Below are 16,959 nucleotides of genomic sequence, written 5' to 3' on the forward strand. Positions count from 1 at the left end.
TAATGAACTTATCATGTATAAATAATGCCAAACCTCGCAAAAAGCAACAAAAATAGTCTCATCAGTTAAAAAAAAAACTGCTGATGTTTAAAAATATGAACTACCAACGAAATTAAATTATGTATCAAAATTCGTTTTCTGACATGTTCATTCCATTCGATGAACTGTCTATTAGGACCTTCTGTAAAAAACGACTGAATTAAGATCCAATAAAAAAAATAACCTGAAATTTAAAACTCATCAATATAAGTGCATTAACAACTCACAAAATAACAAAGAACAAAATTTGCCTTATTTGACCGCGCAATCAATGAAAAAACACAATTGCTCGTTACAGAGCGTTAAAACTGCTGCATTCGTCAAGCTTAGAATTTGGTTGTTATTTCTGGCACATCAATGATTATCGTGCGATTGTTTTCTATGCCAAGTCAACGAGGACAAAAAACGAAAAAAAAACTGCACAGCAATTTCACTTACTCGCTAGTAACGAAACGAAACGAAACTATTGGCACTACGCCCCCCGGGGCATGGCCTTCCTCTAACGTGGGATTTCTGCTCCAGCGCCTCTGACGAGACAGGAGAAACCGGGACCGACGTTTTACTTCACCATCCGATAGAAGCTCAGTGGATAAGGCGGGAATCGAACCCGCGTCTCATAGCATCATCGGGATCGGCAGCCGAAGCCGCTACCCCTGCGCCACGAGACCCACCTACTCGCTAGTGTGGAGCAAATAAAAAACAACTCCCAACACCTCAATTGAAATGGGTACCAATGTCATCGATTATGAACGAACACCCAAAATAGGCAGAAACAACACAAAAAGATAGTAATCATCATGTTATGCATTTATTTCGGTTACTTCTACACCAGTCATAGGCAAACGCGCAAAAAAAAGCACAAACTTTGACTGCACATTTCGCTTTCGGGGTTGATGTTAGGGGTGATGAATGAATAAATAGAAAAATAAATAATCTGATTGAACGTGCAAAATTAGCCTCTGTCAGTCTTGAAATCCCCCACGAAAAAAAAACGAATCATTTTACTGCAGCTTCCTAACCTCGTTCAGGGCCTCCGTCAGCTGGGGAAATTCGTCCAAAATGTTGAGCTTCCGGCTGGATTTGTGCGTCAGCACGGTGATGCTCCTTCCCGACGGCAAATTGATGATCAGCGAGTTGTACCCGTACCCATCGACGAGGTCACTCTTGGTGTAGTACGTGTCACCGGTTTGGAAGGACACGTTTTCGGTGGCAAAGTTCGAAAAGCTCTCCAGCGCTCGACCAACCGTTTCGATGTACGGCCCGAAGCGTGCCACCAGCCAACGTTCGATCATCGGTTGAAGCATTCGACCTGGAGAGTGAAAATCGATGAGTCATCGAGGAAGCATTTGAGTTTTGAAAAGGTCCTTACCAATCGGAGTCAGGACCACTCTCAGCACTGGGACGACCGTATCGTAACGGATCATCGGACTGTCCGCGTAACTTCCGACATCAGTCGAATCGGATTGTGGTTGATCTGGTTCGCCGGAGCCGCCGTCGCGCAACGGTTCTGACGTGAAATAGTCCAGCAGGGGGAGTGCTCTTGAGGATTGGATGCATAATGTCGCAAATAATACCACGCATAAGAGTTTTGATGATTTCTACAAAGAAACAAAATTAAATTCAAATTTTATTGAATCAAAATATTCACTGAACTTACCATTTTGTAAATTTTCTAAATTCTAACATCCGAACACTTTCACTTCAACTCGTCAACTAATCGTCACTGCCAAATTCTTTTGGGACCCGTTTCTACCTGGATTAACTTACTTCTTTGGGATAACCCTACCTGGAATGTTTGAGATTGTTTTGACTACTCATTCGTCATAAGCTGAATCACGCTAGGGTGGATCGCAAAATTTGCAAGCGAGAAATTTCTAGACTGCACTGGAGTTATTTACATAACGGCAACATTTATTTCAATATGAACTCACCGGCATATATGGAAGTGTAGAACCAAATTCTAGAAAAGGGGTTCCAAAAGTATCACTAAATATTAAAGATATCAACACAGTTCTACATCACTCAACATATTTGTAACAGAAGAAAAGGTAAATATTTTTGTTGATTCTATGTCATATATAAATTTTAATTGTTTAGAAAAAAACTGAAAACAAATGAATTCAAAATGTATACATTTTCCTGGTTTTGCAACAAACGATTTTTAATAACATAAATTGCTTTTGAAAAAAAACTTTTTAAAAATAAGTTCTCAAAATTGTGACTTGAAAATTTAAAATGATCTGATTATTGTCTGTTTAATTTATTAAATTTATTCACCCGTTCATAATTTTTGCACCCATTAAATTTGTTACAAAGACGCGCAAATTGAAAAAAGGGTTTTTAATATATTGAGTTTCAAATTTTTCTTTTTTTAGTATTTGCCTCAAAATATTCCGAAGCTTATTAAAACTTTTAAAATTAAGTATTATTACCACATAAAAAAATTATCATGTAATTTTTGTTATAAAACTGCATTTTTTTGTTTCAAAACGTATTTCAACGTTATAATTTATACAGACATAAAATTTAACTAAAATTGAGAAGAATTGAATTGATTAGAAGTTTCTGGTAGGACATCTTTTCCACAAAAAATGTACCATAAATAAAATAAACATTTTAGTTAAATTCATCTGGACAATTTGGACCAAAAAAAACAATCAAACATCCAATGAATTTGAGTACAATTTGGTTGATTGCAGCAATTATAACGTATTTATTTTAAATTTAATAATAATTGCCTTTAAAACTTATATAGGTGATAGCTTAGATTTTTCAAACATAAAGAAAGGTTAGTTGATTTTGAAGAGATAGAAAAAGGTCAGGTATATTTTTTTGTTGTTAAGGTACAATTAGTTAGACAGTTACCAAGTTATCGCTGAAGAGAAAAATATTGGCTTAAAACATTTCAAAAAACAGTTTTCTGTAAATAAAAATTACTAAAACTTTGTGTTAAACCTATTAATTTTTTTGGTAATAAATATTTTAGTGAATAATATTCGATTGTAAATTTTATGACTTTTGAACAAAATTCTAAAATTTTGGTGAAAAAAAATCAGTGCTTTTCATAAAATTATAAGAATGTAAAAAAATCCTGATTATGACTACTATCCACTTTTTTGGCAATTTTGTTTCAAATCGATTTAGGTTTAAATGTCAACTCAGTTCGTTTTGTGGGCTCCCATCAATATTTTTTGAAAGAATTAACACAAAAAATTAGACCTGTATTTGTACATTTTTTTCGAAATTTCATTCAAAAGTGGTGTCAAGTTCTGAGTTCTGACTGCGCACCCAATAATATTCTTGTTTGAATTAATGTATAAGGAAAAAATCGTGAATAAATAAAAAAAGAATTAAAAAAACAATTCAGACTGCGCATTATTTTATTTTCTTTACTTTTTGCAGAAAAATGTCTTCTAAGTTGTTTTTTAGTTAATTGCACGTATTATTTCATCAAAAGTTGAGCGGTCGTGGCTGAATGGTTACGATGTTCGCTTTATAAGCGAATGGTTCTGGGTTCGATACCCATCTGCTCCCAAAGAGAAAATTCTGGACTCATTGAATTTGGAATAAATGAAAAAAACTTCAAAATCTCACGGCGGGGTTCGATCCCCTGTCCTTAGGATTGGCAAGCAAAATGCTTTCCACTTAACCGTGGAGCCATTGGTAGCTTGAGGAGGAATTAGACTGGTATAGTTGAATCCAAGAATCGGACAAAGAGTCAAATTGAATGCAAGTTGAACATCAGAACTCAAACAAGATTGCATGCAAGATTGCAAGCGCAGTTGAAATTGAATCTAAAAATACCTCGCTATAAATAGCCTGGGCGACTAATAGAATTCATCCAATAAGAGATGAGAAGAATTGAAAGCATTCCCATTAGAAATGAGAACACACGAAGAATTCGAACAACAATGCCAAAGGTCGTTACCACTCGCCTAGGGTGGCTCCTCAGACCATTAACCTTCCCAAAAACCGTCCAACTCCAAGCGAAACTTACTTGAGGATACCGTGGAGATTTTCCCTTAATACTCTTAAAAAAAGTGGAGCATCAACACTTCCCGTCTTCCACTTCCCTTTCCTTGTCCCTGGTGCGCGGTGGAGATGGGAGCGGCCGGCAATGGACGGCTGCCATGGTGGTGAGAATCTGGTTCAGGTGGAATTGGTTCTATTCCCAATTATCGATTCCTAGGCAACTTGGGCTTAGACAATCATCACATCACATGGCGAAAATCCAGTCTGCAATTCGCTAAAATCACCGTCTCCTAGCGAAGCGAAGCGTATTATTTCATCAAAAGTTATCATAACAGTAAGTTCAAACATGTTTCACAGACTTGTTTCAAAACTGATAAACTGATCGAAAAATTGATCTTCCAAAATATGAAAAAAAAAAAATACAATTTCAATTTGTGTTTTAATCAATTTCCCTTTCGTGGAGTAAACTGACTTTCTAAATTTTGGTATCTTGTGGCGGAGGGGCACTACGACCCCTTTTATTTTTGAACAATATTTTGTAGCTTGAAAGGTGATGAGATGGAAATTTAGAGTCAAAGGGACATTCATGTTAAATTGGGCCCCCGATTTAATGACGTAAAATTCCGAAAAAATGTATTTTTCATCGAAAAAAAGTTGAAAAATTTCCACTGTAAAATTTTTGAAACAAAAGTTTTGCTTCTAACCATCACGAGTTATCGCAATTTTACGAAAAAAAATCTATCACCTTTCCAGGCTGCAAATTGTTGAAAAACATTTCTTGTACCGCATGTTCAAAAATGGAAGGGGTCGTACCGCCCTTCCGTCACGAGATACATAAAAGGACCTCGGATTCGTGATCAGGGACAAAAGTTACCTCTTAAGATAAAGTTTTACGCAAATCAAGAGGGGTCGGGGCAACTTTTCTTAATTTTGTGTGAGTTAGTAAAAAATTATCCATATCACAGACAAACAGAAGTACACACGTAAATCAAAAAGTCATTGATCATTTCTCACTAGAGCCGGATAACAGTTAAATTGTTGACTGATGATTTTGAAATAAAATGTACGTCTGTTTGTTTGTCTTTCTATAAATCTGCCTTGTAATTAAAAATAACTCTTTTTGGATTGTTTTGCAATTTGAAGAAATTCAAATCAGATTTGGATTATTCTTGCGATTTGGGGATGTTTGAAATCGAATAATGAGAGTCGTTCAAAAAATACTTCCATCTTTCACCACAATCCTTTCTACGGCGCTGATATTTCTACAATCTACACACCATCTACCGGTCGCGCACGCAAACATCCTCTACGCGCAGGCGCAAATCATCCATCTCACTACTACCAGCTCACCGCAACACAACATAACCCTGTCAACATTTTCCCTCCCCTCTAAAACCCATGCTCACCGCAGCATAAACACAAAACCAACCTTTCCCTTTTCCTCCTCCTCCTTCCTCGTCCCTCACATCGTTCTGTCAAAACACCAACCTGACTGTCACGGCAAGCACGCGTGATTGGTTGCTTCCCGTTTTTGCTCACTCTTCTTTTCGCTCACATTCTGGCACTGCTCACCGCTCACTCACTTGCTCACGCGTCAGACAGTTTTTCCTTCCCTGTTTGATTTTCCCTTCAGTCACAGACTGACTGCGGACGGGCCTTCTCGTGTGTTGTTTGAGTTGTTCTCCTCCGACGGCAGTGGACATTTGATGGAGAGAAAGGAAGTGAAAAAGAGAAGGATTTTTTCGGTGGTAGTCACAATATAAGAACAGGGGGAAAATTTGGTGTGAAATAATGTATTAAATATAAAGGAAATACTGGGGAACCACGCGTGTGAAAATGTGCTGAAGAAAAAATCGTCGAGGAAAAGCGCTTTTCTATTTTCTTCATTTTCATCTCTCCTGCGGCTAAATAAAAAAATCTACTCTCTGTGTGTCAAAAAAAGAAGTGTAAATCCTTGTCGAGCAAGTGTTTCTGTTTGTGTGTGAGCGCTCGTGAAAAAAACAGAGGAAAAGTGAAAATCTGTGAAAATTAGTGCTGAAATTAACCCTCTGTGCGGTGAAAACTAGTCTCCTGGCAGTCGAGGTGAATTGATTTCCACCAAAAATAGTCATTCAACCCCCTTTTCCCCCACAATTTTCCGAAAGAGAACCGAGGAAAACTTCAAATATTGGCAGAATTTTGACAGACGGCGACGAAGGAAATTGCAGAAAAGGACAAACTTTTTCCAGCAGCAAGTACCAATACACACATTTTCGGAGGGGGGTTGATAACAGTCGGGCCTTCAATGAATGTGAGTGTGTGTGTTTTGAAAAGGAGAGGAAATGTTTATTGATCAGTTTTTCCGCCTTTCCTTTTGTGCTCGTGGTTTCACGTGAGTGCGCGATTCGTGAGGGGTTTTTGGCCACTGCTGCGATGTGTGACCAAAAATATATAAAGAAGGAGCTGGGATCACGGGTCAGGTGGACGACGGATAATGAAAACGTCGTAAACTCCAGCTGTCTTTAGTGGGATGGTGATGAATGAACTATAATTAGATAAAAATGTGCTTGATTGATATGCTTGGTTGAAGGCTACAATTTATCAGTAGAGATAACCTGATTCAAACCTTTATTTAAAGAGTGAATGTTTTGTGAATCAGGACTATTATCTGAATAGGAACAATAATTTTTAAAGGCACTTATCAGCATGAAATCTGGAATTTAATGTACACAATTTGTTGCACTGGATCTACTCTAACTGAAACCACTGGAAAAATTCAAAACACCGATCAAAATCCTTGCTCAAACCATTGTCCCGATTCATCCCAGACGAAGGTTGGCAGGTTAATGGATATAATGGAATTAATTTTCAGTCAATGAATTCACAAAAAAATATTTTCCATTATAATATCCAATTGCGTTGATTTGAGTTCAACCTAAGTTACAATTTTACTGATTATTAAAAATCTTCTGGACTAGAACTAATCTCATTTATTATTATATACATCATTGAACACCAATTTCTATTATTTTTTTTCTTTTTATATGATTTTATTGGTGTCAACAAGTTCTGATGTCTAATTATTATTAAATATATATTCAGAAGATTTCTATCGATTCCCAATCGTATTTAAATACATTGATGCTCATAAGATAGATTGGTCAAATTTTGCTTAATAAAAATAACAATTTAATATTTTAGAGTTAAAGAAGGTTGAATTTGATCCTCACCCAGCTGACACATTGAGCCATTTTGGTAAATTGCACCAGAATCGTTAGCTGCATTTGAAAAAAAATACTTAAAAGTTAAAGAAATTTCTGAACTTAGAGAAAAAAAAATTATTTTTTTATGTCAAAATTGTCAAATATTTATTTGATGTGAACCTTCCAGGTTCCAAGTACCTCAAAGATTTGTACTACACTTTTGCATGATAGTTTTAAAATTGGAACTGGATTCTGATACTTTGATTTAAAAAAAAGGATTCTTTTTTTAAGTTAAAATTCAATTAAAAGAACACCACACTAATTGTTAAAACTTAAATTGATGCTTCTGAATTCTTTAAAAATGTTCATTGTGTTCATTATTTTAAATTTTCATCGGACAACTAAATAAATACAACTTTTATTGCATTTATTTTTGTGAGATTTTCAAATTCTACAGTTTTATTTAATTCACAGCTTATATAGGACCATTTTGAAAAAAAAAATCTGGAACTGAACTTTAAAACACATGCCGTTTTTTCAAAGATGAAGGTTTTTATGTCCTGCGATGAGCTTTGATATCACAAATTAAAATCCTTTAGTATTTGTAGATTCTGCTCGGTTTGTTCTAGAGGTCGTATCGAGGTGCTCCGATTTGAATGAAACTTTCAGCGTTTGTTTATCTATGCATGAGATGAACTAATGCCAAATATGAGCCCTCTACGACAAAGGGAAGTGGGGTAAAACGGGCATTGAAGTTTGAGGTCCAAAACACATGAAAAATCTTAAAATTGCTCGCATTTCCGTAAAACTTCATCAATTCCAACTCTCTAAGATGCATTCAAATGGTCTTTTGAAGCCCTTCAAAATGTGCTATAGACATCCAGGATTGGTTTATTTTTTTCTCATAGCTTTTGCAAATTACTGTTATAAATGGATTTTTTTAAAACCTTAATATCTTTTTGCAACAGCCTCCAACACCCATACTCCCATAGGTCAAAAGATGGGTAATTTCATGGACTATAAGCTTACGGTATTAACTTTTTGGCCAATCGCAGTTTTTCTCATAGTTTTGCAATTTTTCTAAACAAAACATTTTACAACGTTAGTTTTTGCCCTGTAGGCCAAGAAGACGGCACTTTTTGGTCTCAATTTTGTCATATTCGGAATCCTCGGTCAATTTCACGTAAGTTAGAAGTATTGGAGTTGTAATTTTGATTTAAAAAATAATTAAATAAAACATTTTTGAAAAAAGAAATACAGTCGACTATCTGGATGTCGATCTTCTCGATATCAATATTGCTCCATCTATCGATGAATTCTTCAGTCCCTTCAAACTGCATACTTCGATTGGCTTTATTCCTCGATATTCTCTCTTGCTTGAAGGATCTCTTCCTCGACGGTCCCTTGGATTCTGTTTGCGTTAAAAATCTCTTCCGGTTGTCAATATTGTCACTATCTCATGGCTTGCATAGACATTTTTCTTTGCGAAACGAAGCTTTGAAGGGTGTTTGACATTAGTTTGTTTTTGTTTGCTGGACGTTGCCATGATTTTCTCCCATAGCTGGGTACCAAGAAAAACATATTTTCAATCGAGTCTTCATTTTGCATCGTTCTGTAAACTGATGATTCTCTTCCTCGACGGTCCCTAATATTGACAACCAGAGAGTCGACTGTAGATCTTATTTACCCTATGATCAATACGTCAAATGCTGTATCAAGTAGGCGAAAACTTGTTTACCCCTAATCCGACAAAATTCTAAATAATATTTTAATTAATTCTAAATGCCATTTTTTCCAATCAAATTCAAAATTCCAACACCTCAATCTAATGTAAAATTTTCTGAGGATTCCTAATATGTCAAAATTGAGACCAAAAAGTACCGCTATGGAGGCCTTTAGAGCAAAAACTAACGTTGTAAAATGTTTGTTTTAGAAAAATTGCAAAACTATGAGAAAAACTGCGATTGGCCAAAAAGTTAATACCGTAAGCTTATAGTCCATGATATTACCTATCTTTTGACCTATGGGAGTATGGGTGTTGGAGGCTGTTGCAAAAAGATATTAAGGTTTTAAAAAAATCCATTTTTAACAGTAATTTGCAAAAGCTATGAGAAAAAAATAAACCAATCCTGGATGTCTATAGCACATTTTGCAGGGCTCGAATGCATCTAAGAGAGTTGGAATTGATGTAGTTTTACGGAAATGCGAGCAATTTTAAGATTTTTCATGTGTTTTGGACCTCAAACTTCAATGCCCGTTTACCCCACTTCCCTTTGCCGTAGAGGGCTCATATTTGGCATTAGTTCATCTCATGCATAGACAAACAAACGCTGAAAGTTTCATCCAAATCGGAGCACCTCGATACGACCTGTTTCACATCGGTGAAAAACTCGCTCTTAAATACCGTTATCACCAGAAAACCTTCTGTAAATTAAAATTAGCAAAAAAATCTTGTCTTAATTTAAATTTACTTTTTACGAATTTTTTTGCCTCTCACCCAGTCAGCCTGAGATTTGTCTGACCACGCCTTCCGTCGGACGGGGAAGTAAATGTTTGCCCCGGACACACCTAATGGTTAGGTCGTTAGCTCAGTCCAGGTGTAGGAGTCGTCTCCCTGGGTCCTGCCTCGGTGGAGTCGCTTGTAGGCAGTTGGACTAACAATCCAAAGGTCGTCAGTTCGAATCCCGGGAAGCTAAGGTGTAAAAAGAGGTTTGCAATTGCCTCAACAATCAAGCCTTCGGACACTTTGTTTCGAGTAGGAATCTCGCAATAGCGAACGGCAAGGCAATGCTGTAGAGCGAATAATTTGATTTTTAGATTTATGAATTTCATCAATTTAGGAATCATTTTTATTTTGGGAATGCAACAATGTTTATAAATTGGCTAACATACCTGTCTCGGTTTTTTTTTATTTTGGATTATTTTTAATTAAATCTTATTCACAGATTTGCTTCCTTCTTTAATATTAATATAAACTAGGATGTAACAAAAAATAATTTTTGGCGGAGTTTGTTCCGGTGAGCATACTAAGCCCAAATCCAAAATTTGAGCTTGATTGGACGTAACAGGAGCGGCGCTTTGCATTTGAATTTTAAATGGGATGTAACCTGTTAAATGAGTTTTTTTTCAAAAATGTCTCTTTTTGAGGCTTTTTGGCGACAGAAGCGTTTATTTTCAACATCATTGGCGTGTAGGCCAGATCCTTGCGCATCTTTTAGTAAACATAACATTGAAATTTGGAGCATTCTGGAGCTCGGTACAGACCTTCAAAGTTTGTCATTTTTTCGAAAAATTGACCCCAGCAAAATCAAATGACGTCTAGGGCGTCGTGAGGCACGACTCATATCTTTTTTTGCCGGGGCCGACTTTTCAAAAAAAAAAAAAAATGCCAAACTTTGAAGGTCTGTACCGAGCAAAACCGCTTAACATATCAGTGTCTTGCGAACCTTCGTGGTGAACGGACACTAGAGCTGCGGTATTTTTTACTACCTAAGCTCAGAGTTATTTCAAAACAAAATTCACAGTCTTTTTAAAGACTACCTGAGTTATTTTCCAAAATCCTAAACAGTCTTTTCAAGACTAACCCCGCCTGAAATTTTGTTGTATTTTACAAACGAAGCCATCTTTTAAGAGAACTTTGCTTGCAAAATGCGTCAAAACAAAGGTAAACGCAAATCTTCTGAAGATTTGGTCGTTACGTCGGTGAAGCGTTTGAACGCTAAACCGGCTAACGGAAACAGAAAAAGAAAACAGCCTCTTCTGAGGTCTGATTCTGATTCTGAATGTGAGGTCAATCCTCCAATTCCATTGACAAACAGTTTCGGTGTTTTATCCGAAACTGATGACAAGGAACCTTCTCCTCGTACTGAGCCTTCTGCCGTCGAGAAACGAGTAAAGGCTCCGCCAATTGTAGTGACTTCCGTCTCCGATTTGGCCAGCTTTCGAACGCAACTGAAGAATTGCAAGGAAACTTGCAATTTGAAGGTTTCGTTCCAGCTTGGTCGAAGAGGAGAATGTCGCTTGTTGACGGAATCTTTACAAGATCACCAAACTTTTGTTGGTTATTTGAAAAACCACAAACACAATTTCTACACGTATGAGACCAAGAATGCTCGGCCATTCAAGGCGGTCTTGAAAGGTCTCTCCAACGACTTGTCGGTGGATGAGATCAAAAACGAACTTAAGGTGTTGCTTGGCTTTGCCCCATCCCAAGTAATACCAATGAAGAAAAAATCAAACGGGAATATTTCTCGCTTTGGTTTGACTTCACAATTTTATCTGATTCATTTCAACAGAAATGAAATCAACAATTTGAAACTTTTGGACAAAGTTCAGTTTTTGTTCCATGTACGGGTAAAGTGGGAGCATTTTAAGAAACATGGCGGTAATGGCCAGAATCTGACCCAGTGCCGGCGTTGCCAGGCATTCGGTCACGGTACTGATCATTGCGCCATGGTTCCAAAATGCATGGTTTGCGGGGATTCTTCTCACGACAAGGACAATTGTCCCGTGAAAGAAGTCACCCAATTTAAATGTGCAAATTGTGGTGGAAATCACAAATCAAATTTTGGGATTGCCCCATCAGAAAAAGGTTTTGGATTCTCGTGCTAAGCATCAGCCGAAATCCAAACCGAAATTTTCTCAAAGTCAGGTTGTACCTGCATCTTTAAATCAAACGTTCGTGCTGTCTCACTCGAACAATTCTAGAAATACCCCTACCGTGGAAAAGTTAGGTAACAACAATGGCATTTCTTATGCTAACGTCGTTTCGGGTTCGGGTTCATCCACGAATTTTAAATCCTCTACCAATCTTTCTGAAATTGGGCAGGTACCTCAAATCTCATTTGAAAATTTTTCTGCTGGCAACGCTTTGGGATCTTCTGATCTCGGCGATGTTACGTTTGAAAAATGACTTTTTGCAAAACTCACTGTTTGGTTTGATTCAAACAATGAGTAATGCTACATCCATGATGGAAGCAATCCAGATTGGATTAAAATTTGCGAATGATGTTGTTCTTACCCTGAAGTTTAATCATGGATCTAAGTAATTCCATCAATATTATGAATTTTAATGCTCGCTCTTTAAAAGCGAAAGAAAATGAATTTTTCAACTTTTACGAGTTCATAACGTGCATGTTGCTGTTATAACCGAAACATTTTAAAAACTGGCACTTATTTGAAAAGTGATCCAGATTATAAAGTTATAACTAATAACCGAATGAATCGAAATGGCGGTGGAGTTGCAATAGTTATCCACCGTAGTATGACTTATAGCACGTTACGTGACTTTAAGTTAAAAGTTATTGAAAGTTTGGGCATTGAACTTGAAACTTCTTTTGGGAAAATTATGATTGCAGCTGCATATTTGCCTTTCCAATGCACTGGGGAAAATAAAAATTATTTCAAAGGGGATTTGAATAAACTTACTCGGCATAGATCTCGATTTTTGATCATCGGTGATTTTAATGCCAAACACCAATCTTGGAATAATTCAAAAGTAAATTCCAATGGTAAAATTCTATTCAGAGATTGCACTTCTGGTCTTTATTCGGTTTTATACCCGAATGGGCCAACTTGCTTTTCTTCTGTTAGAAATCCATCAACAATTGATTTGGTTTTGACAAATCAAAGTCAGTATTGTGGTCCTTTAGTGACTCATGCTGATTTTGATTCTGATCACCTTCCAGTAACTTTTTCACTTTCTCATGAAGCAGTTACCAGACCCAATAGTTCTGTGTTTAATTACCACAAAGCTAATTGGGACAGGTATCAACATCATATTGAGAATAATTTAAATCATGATTTTGTTTTAGAAACCAAAGCTGATATTGATTCAGCCTTGGAATCTTTAACTAATGCAATTTTGGATGCTAGGAATATTGCTATTCCTAAAGTCCAAGTCAAATTTGATTCTCCCATTATTGATGACGATCTTCAGCTTCTGATTCGTCTGAAAATGTTCGCCGAAGACAGTATCAACGTTCTCGTGATCCTGCACTGAAGCGAATTCAAAAGATTTGCAAAAGGTTATTGACCACAGATTCACTCTCCTGCGAAATGAAAAGTTCGCAAGAGATGTCGAACAAATTAAACCTTATTCCAAACCTTTTTGAAACTTTCAAAGGTTCTTAAGAAACCTCAAAACCCATCCCTTCTTTAAAAGATGGTGATAATATTCTATTAACTAATGGGGAAAAAGCTCAAAAACTTGCTCAGCAGTTTGAGAGTGCTCATAATTTCAACTTGAATGTTTTGAGTCCTATTGAAAATCAAATTTCAATAGAATTTCAGAATATTGTTGAACAAGAATTTTCATCAGATGAAGTTTTTAATACGGATCTGAATGAAATAAAATCTATTATCAAAAATTTAAAAATATGAAAGCCCCTGGTGAGGATGGCATTTTTACATTTTAATTAAAAATTACCAGAAGCAACTTTAAGTTGCTTGGTCAAAATTTTCAACAAATGTTTTGATTTGGCATATTTTCCCAGTAGTTGGAAAAATGCCAAAGTAATTCCGATTTTGAAACCGGATAAAAATCCTGCTGAAGCCTCAAGCTATCGGCCCATTAGTTTGCTTTCATCTATTAGTAAATTATTCGAAAGAATAATTCTTAATAGAATGATGACGCACATTAATGAAAATTCAATTTTCGCTGATGAGCAGTTTGGATTTCGCCTTGGGCATTCAACTACTCATCAGTTGTTGAGAGTTTCAAATTTAATTCGAAGCAACAAATCTGAGGGCTATTCTACTGGCGCTGCTCTTCTAGACATAGAAAAAGCATTTGACAGTGTTTGGCATAAAGGTTTGATTGCGAAATTGAAAAGGTTTAATTTTCCGATTTATATCGTGAAAATTATTCAAAATTATTTGACGGATCGTACTCTGCAGGTATGTTATCAGAATAGCAAATCTGATCAACTACCTGTACGTGCTGGCGTCCCTCAAGGAAGCATTTTGGGTCCAATTTTATACAATATTTTTACTTCTGACTTGCCTGATTTGCCCCCAGGATGTCAGAAATCACTTTTTGCTGATGACACAAGCATCTCCGCCAAAGGCAGAAGCCTTCGTGTCATCACAAGAAGATTACAAAAAGCTTGGATATTTTCAATTCTTATTTGAAAGAATGGAAAATTACTCCAAATGCTGCAAAACTCAACTTATTATTTTCCCTCACAAACCAAGGGCTGATTTTCTTAAACCAAAAGTCATCACATTATAAAGATGAATGAGGTAAATTTAAAGTGGGAGGATCAAGTGAAATATCTTGGACTTGGTTTTGACAAAAACCTTACTTACAAGGATCACATTGAAAGTATCCAGGTTAAATGTAACAAATATATTAAATGTTTGTATCCACTTATAAACAGGAATTCTAGACTTTGTCTCAAGAATAAACTGTTAATTTATAAACAAATTTTCAGACCTGCCATGCTTTATGCTGTGCCGATCTGGACAAGCTGTTGCTTAACCAGGAAGAAAAACTTCAGAGGATTCAGAACAAAATTCTGAAAATGATTCTGAAACTTCCTCCTTGGTTCAGCACCAGTGAACTTCATCAATTAGCCGAAGTTGACACTTTGGATGTTATGTCCAATAAGATAATTGATGCATTTCGACAAAAATCATTGCAGTCTTCAGCTGCATTGATCCGCTCTTTATATAGTTTATAAGTTAGTTTTAAGGTATCCCTTTTCCCTTTTGTACATGTAGGACCTCCTACATTTGAAATCACTGAATAGCGAAAGCTACAATATTTCATGAATAAATGAAAGTTGCTAGTATTTAAAATTGAGGTGAAAAGTCATTGTTTGTGATTGGACACTCAATAATATCTTAACTGAATGAATGTACATGGAAAAGAAATTTGAATAAATATAAATTAAAAAAAAAAAAACCGCTTAACATATTGCCTGTTGTCCTGGTAATTCTACTCAAACTGCTTAGTAATCTTCGATGTTTTAAACCCCGAGGATTTCAAAAATCGAGTGTGGACTAGGGTGACAAGAAAAATTCATTTTTTTTTGAAAATCTGGAGAGACACACCCTGGCTCGACTCTTTGGGAAATAATAAGTACCTAACTGTGCCAATTTTGAGCCAAACCGGTTAAGGTTAAGGGGTCGCTGTCATCCGACCCACCGTTGGTTGAAGCCGGATCTCACTTAAATGTAATTAAACTATGTCCGGATCCATTATCCGACCCATTGTTTGTTAGGAAATCAAAAGATCTTTCCAACGAGTCCAAAACATTGAGAATCTGGCAACCCTGTCTCAATTTGTGGCCACTTAAGTGATATTTATGTACTATTATGAAGCCGGATCTCACTCAAATGCTTTGACCTCTTAAGTGATATTTGTGTACTTTTTTATTGAGGATTTTAAGAAAAACTAGATGAAATCTGTGCCCAAACCTATTGACCAATTGTTGGTAAAGAGTAAGGAAGGCACCAACCACACATTAGATTAAGTTAAGTAATTATTCATTCAAACTTGTCTTGGGTTGATTGAATGAAATCTGATATCTAAAAAATAAAAAAAATAAAATATTGGCTTATTCCACCATACCTTGAATCGAACTTAAATGAATCGAATTGTTCCTTAATCAATGCTTGTTAAGAGTCCATGTAAATTGAAAACCATACACTCTTTTCCTGTGTCCCGTCCACAAAGTGCCTCACCCCATAACCACTTTATACGAGAGAAAATTTAATTTCCGCCCGAGGCGCTTCAACGACATGTCACACAGAGAATGTGAGTGAGTGTCATGATGCAATAAATCCCGCCTATATTTATAGTGCTGGTGCTGCTGCTGCTGGCACTACATCAGGCAAGACAAGTGCTTTGCATTGTAGTTGGCGGGGCTTTCTATAGGCGAAGGGAAATGTGATCATTGTTTCACGTGTCCTTGCCTCCTGAAGGTATGCAAACTACCGGTGACAGGTGGGGAGGAACACATGTTGGCTGAGTCATTCCCGGTGACATCACGGATAAACATATTTTGAAAAGTGATTTCGGCGAAAATTTCGAAGTTTTGCACTCTAGCGGTTATCAGGCAGCATTATTAAATTTCGAAAATTCCCCAAGGACATGCCAGCGCAATTACGACCAAAAATAGCAACGCAGGATCGCTGGACAAATAACTGCCCCAGCAAAATTCCTCCGTTCGGAACATTTCCCCCCAAGCACAAGGTTCATCCCCCGTTGCATCGTCCCATCGTCCAAAGGCGAGCATTCTACAAGCCGCATAGTGTGGACCGGCAAAACCCCCTCCCTCAGCGAAAGGTTATGCGTGGTATTTTTAGCAGCATGATCTTCAATATTTAAGCACACATTTTGGGGGCCACTCCTCCTACTCCCCGACGATGTTGCCTGCCGGCAGCAGTGGCCGCGAGGACAAAACTCATCATAAAATCGAGTGCCAGTTTGGCCGCCAGGGCTGGAGCGTTCCAGGGTTTGTGGGGACGTTGTCAACCCTTTTGGGGTCATATTCATTACACTTGCAAGAGCCAATTTTCGATTGCCTTCTGGGGTAAGAGGGGGAGTCGATGTCGACCCGGGCTCCAGAGTTCCATTTTCATCCAGCATTCTGATGGGAAGAATAACCCCTTTGGACAGTGGATTGAATTTATGAGAGAATGGTGTCAGATTGTGTGATTCTTCTGCAGATGAACAACAAAATGCATTATTGAAACTTATAATTAAAATAAAATTAATCTAATTAAAATAGCTACAAGGGATATAAAAGATTTAATTTTT

The 16,959-nt window shown here is 36.9% G+C and overlaps 2 protein-coding genes across 9 annotated transcripts in view; one reads left to right on the forward strand and one right to left on the reverse strand.

Annotated features, from left to right (window-relative positions):
• Positions 1-835: 835 nt before the first annotated feature.
• LOC6035250 lies at positions 836-5,318 on the reverse strand. 2 transcript variants are annotated; one of them, XM_038251988.1, is made up of 4 exons: positions 5,246-5,318; positions 1,697-1,825; positions 1,409-1,637; positions 836-1,348 (listed from the first exon to the last, which is right to left on the reverse strand). In XM_038251988.1, exons 2-4 carry the CDS (start codon positions 1,697-1,699, stop codon positions 1,041-1,043), a joined length of 540 nt encoding a protein of 179 aa, XP_038107916.1. In that variant the 5' UTR covers positions 1,700-1,825; positions 5,246-5,318; the 3' UTR covers positions 836-1,040. The 2 variants fall into 2 exon arrangements, with proteins under 2 accessions (XP_038107916.1, XP_038107915.1); XM_038251987.1 differs by lacking the exon at positions 5,246-5,318 and having other exon boundaries at positions 1,697-1,929.
• Positions 5,319-5,635: 317 nt separating this feature from the next.
• LOC6035251 (MAGUK p55 subfamily member 7) overlaps positions 5,636-16,959 on the forward strand; it is a 58,697-nt gene continuing 47,373 nt past the window's right edge. For all 7 annotated transcript variants that reach the window (XM_038251979.1, XM_038251983.1, XM_038251980.1 and 4 more), the window contains exon 1: positions 5,636-6,093. The gene's annotated coding sequence lies outside the window, so the exon portion shown is untranslated. The remainder of the gene's footprint in view (positions 6,094-16,959) is intronic.

This window comes from Culex quinquefasciatus, chromosome 2, assembly GCF_015732765.1.
Source record: "Culex quinquefasciatus strain JHB chromosome 2, VPISU_Cqui_1.0_pri_paternal, whole genome shotgun sequence".
Taxonomy (NCBI): Eukaryota; Metazoa; Arthropoda; class Insecta; order Diptera; family Culicidae; genus Culex; species Culex quinquefasciatus.

Bases quoted from the DNA above. Each gene is read 5' to 3' on its own strand.
- LOC6035250 (XM_038251988.1), bottom strand. The intron at 1,349-1,408 runs GTAAGGACCTTT...TTCACTCTCCAG, and splicing joins AGTGGTCCTGACTCCGATTG to GTCGAATGCTTCAACCGATG.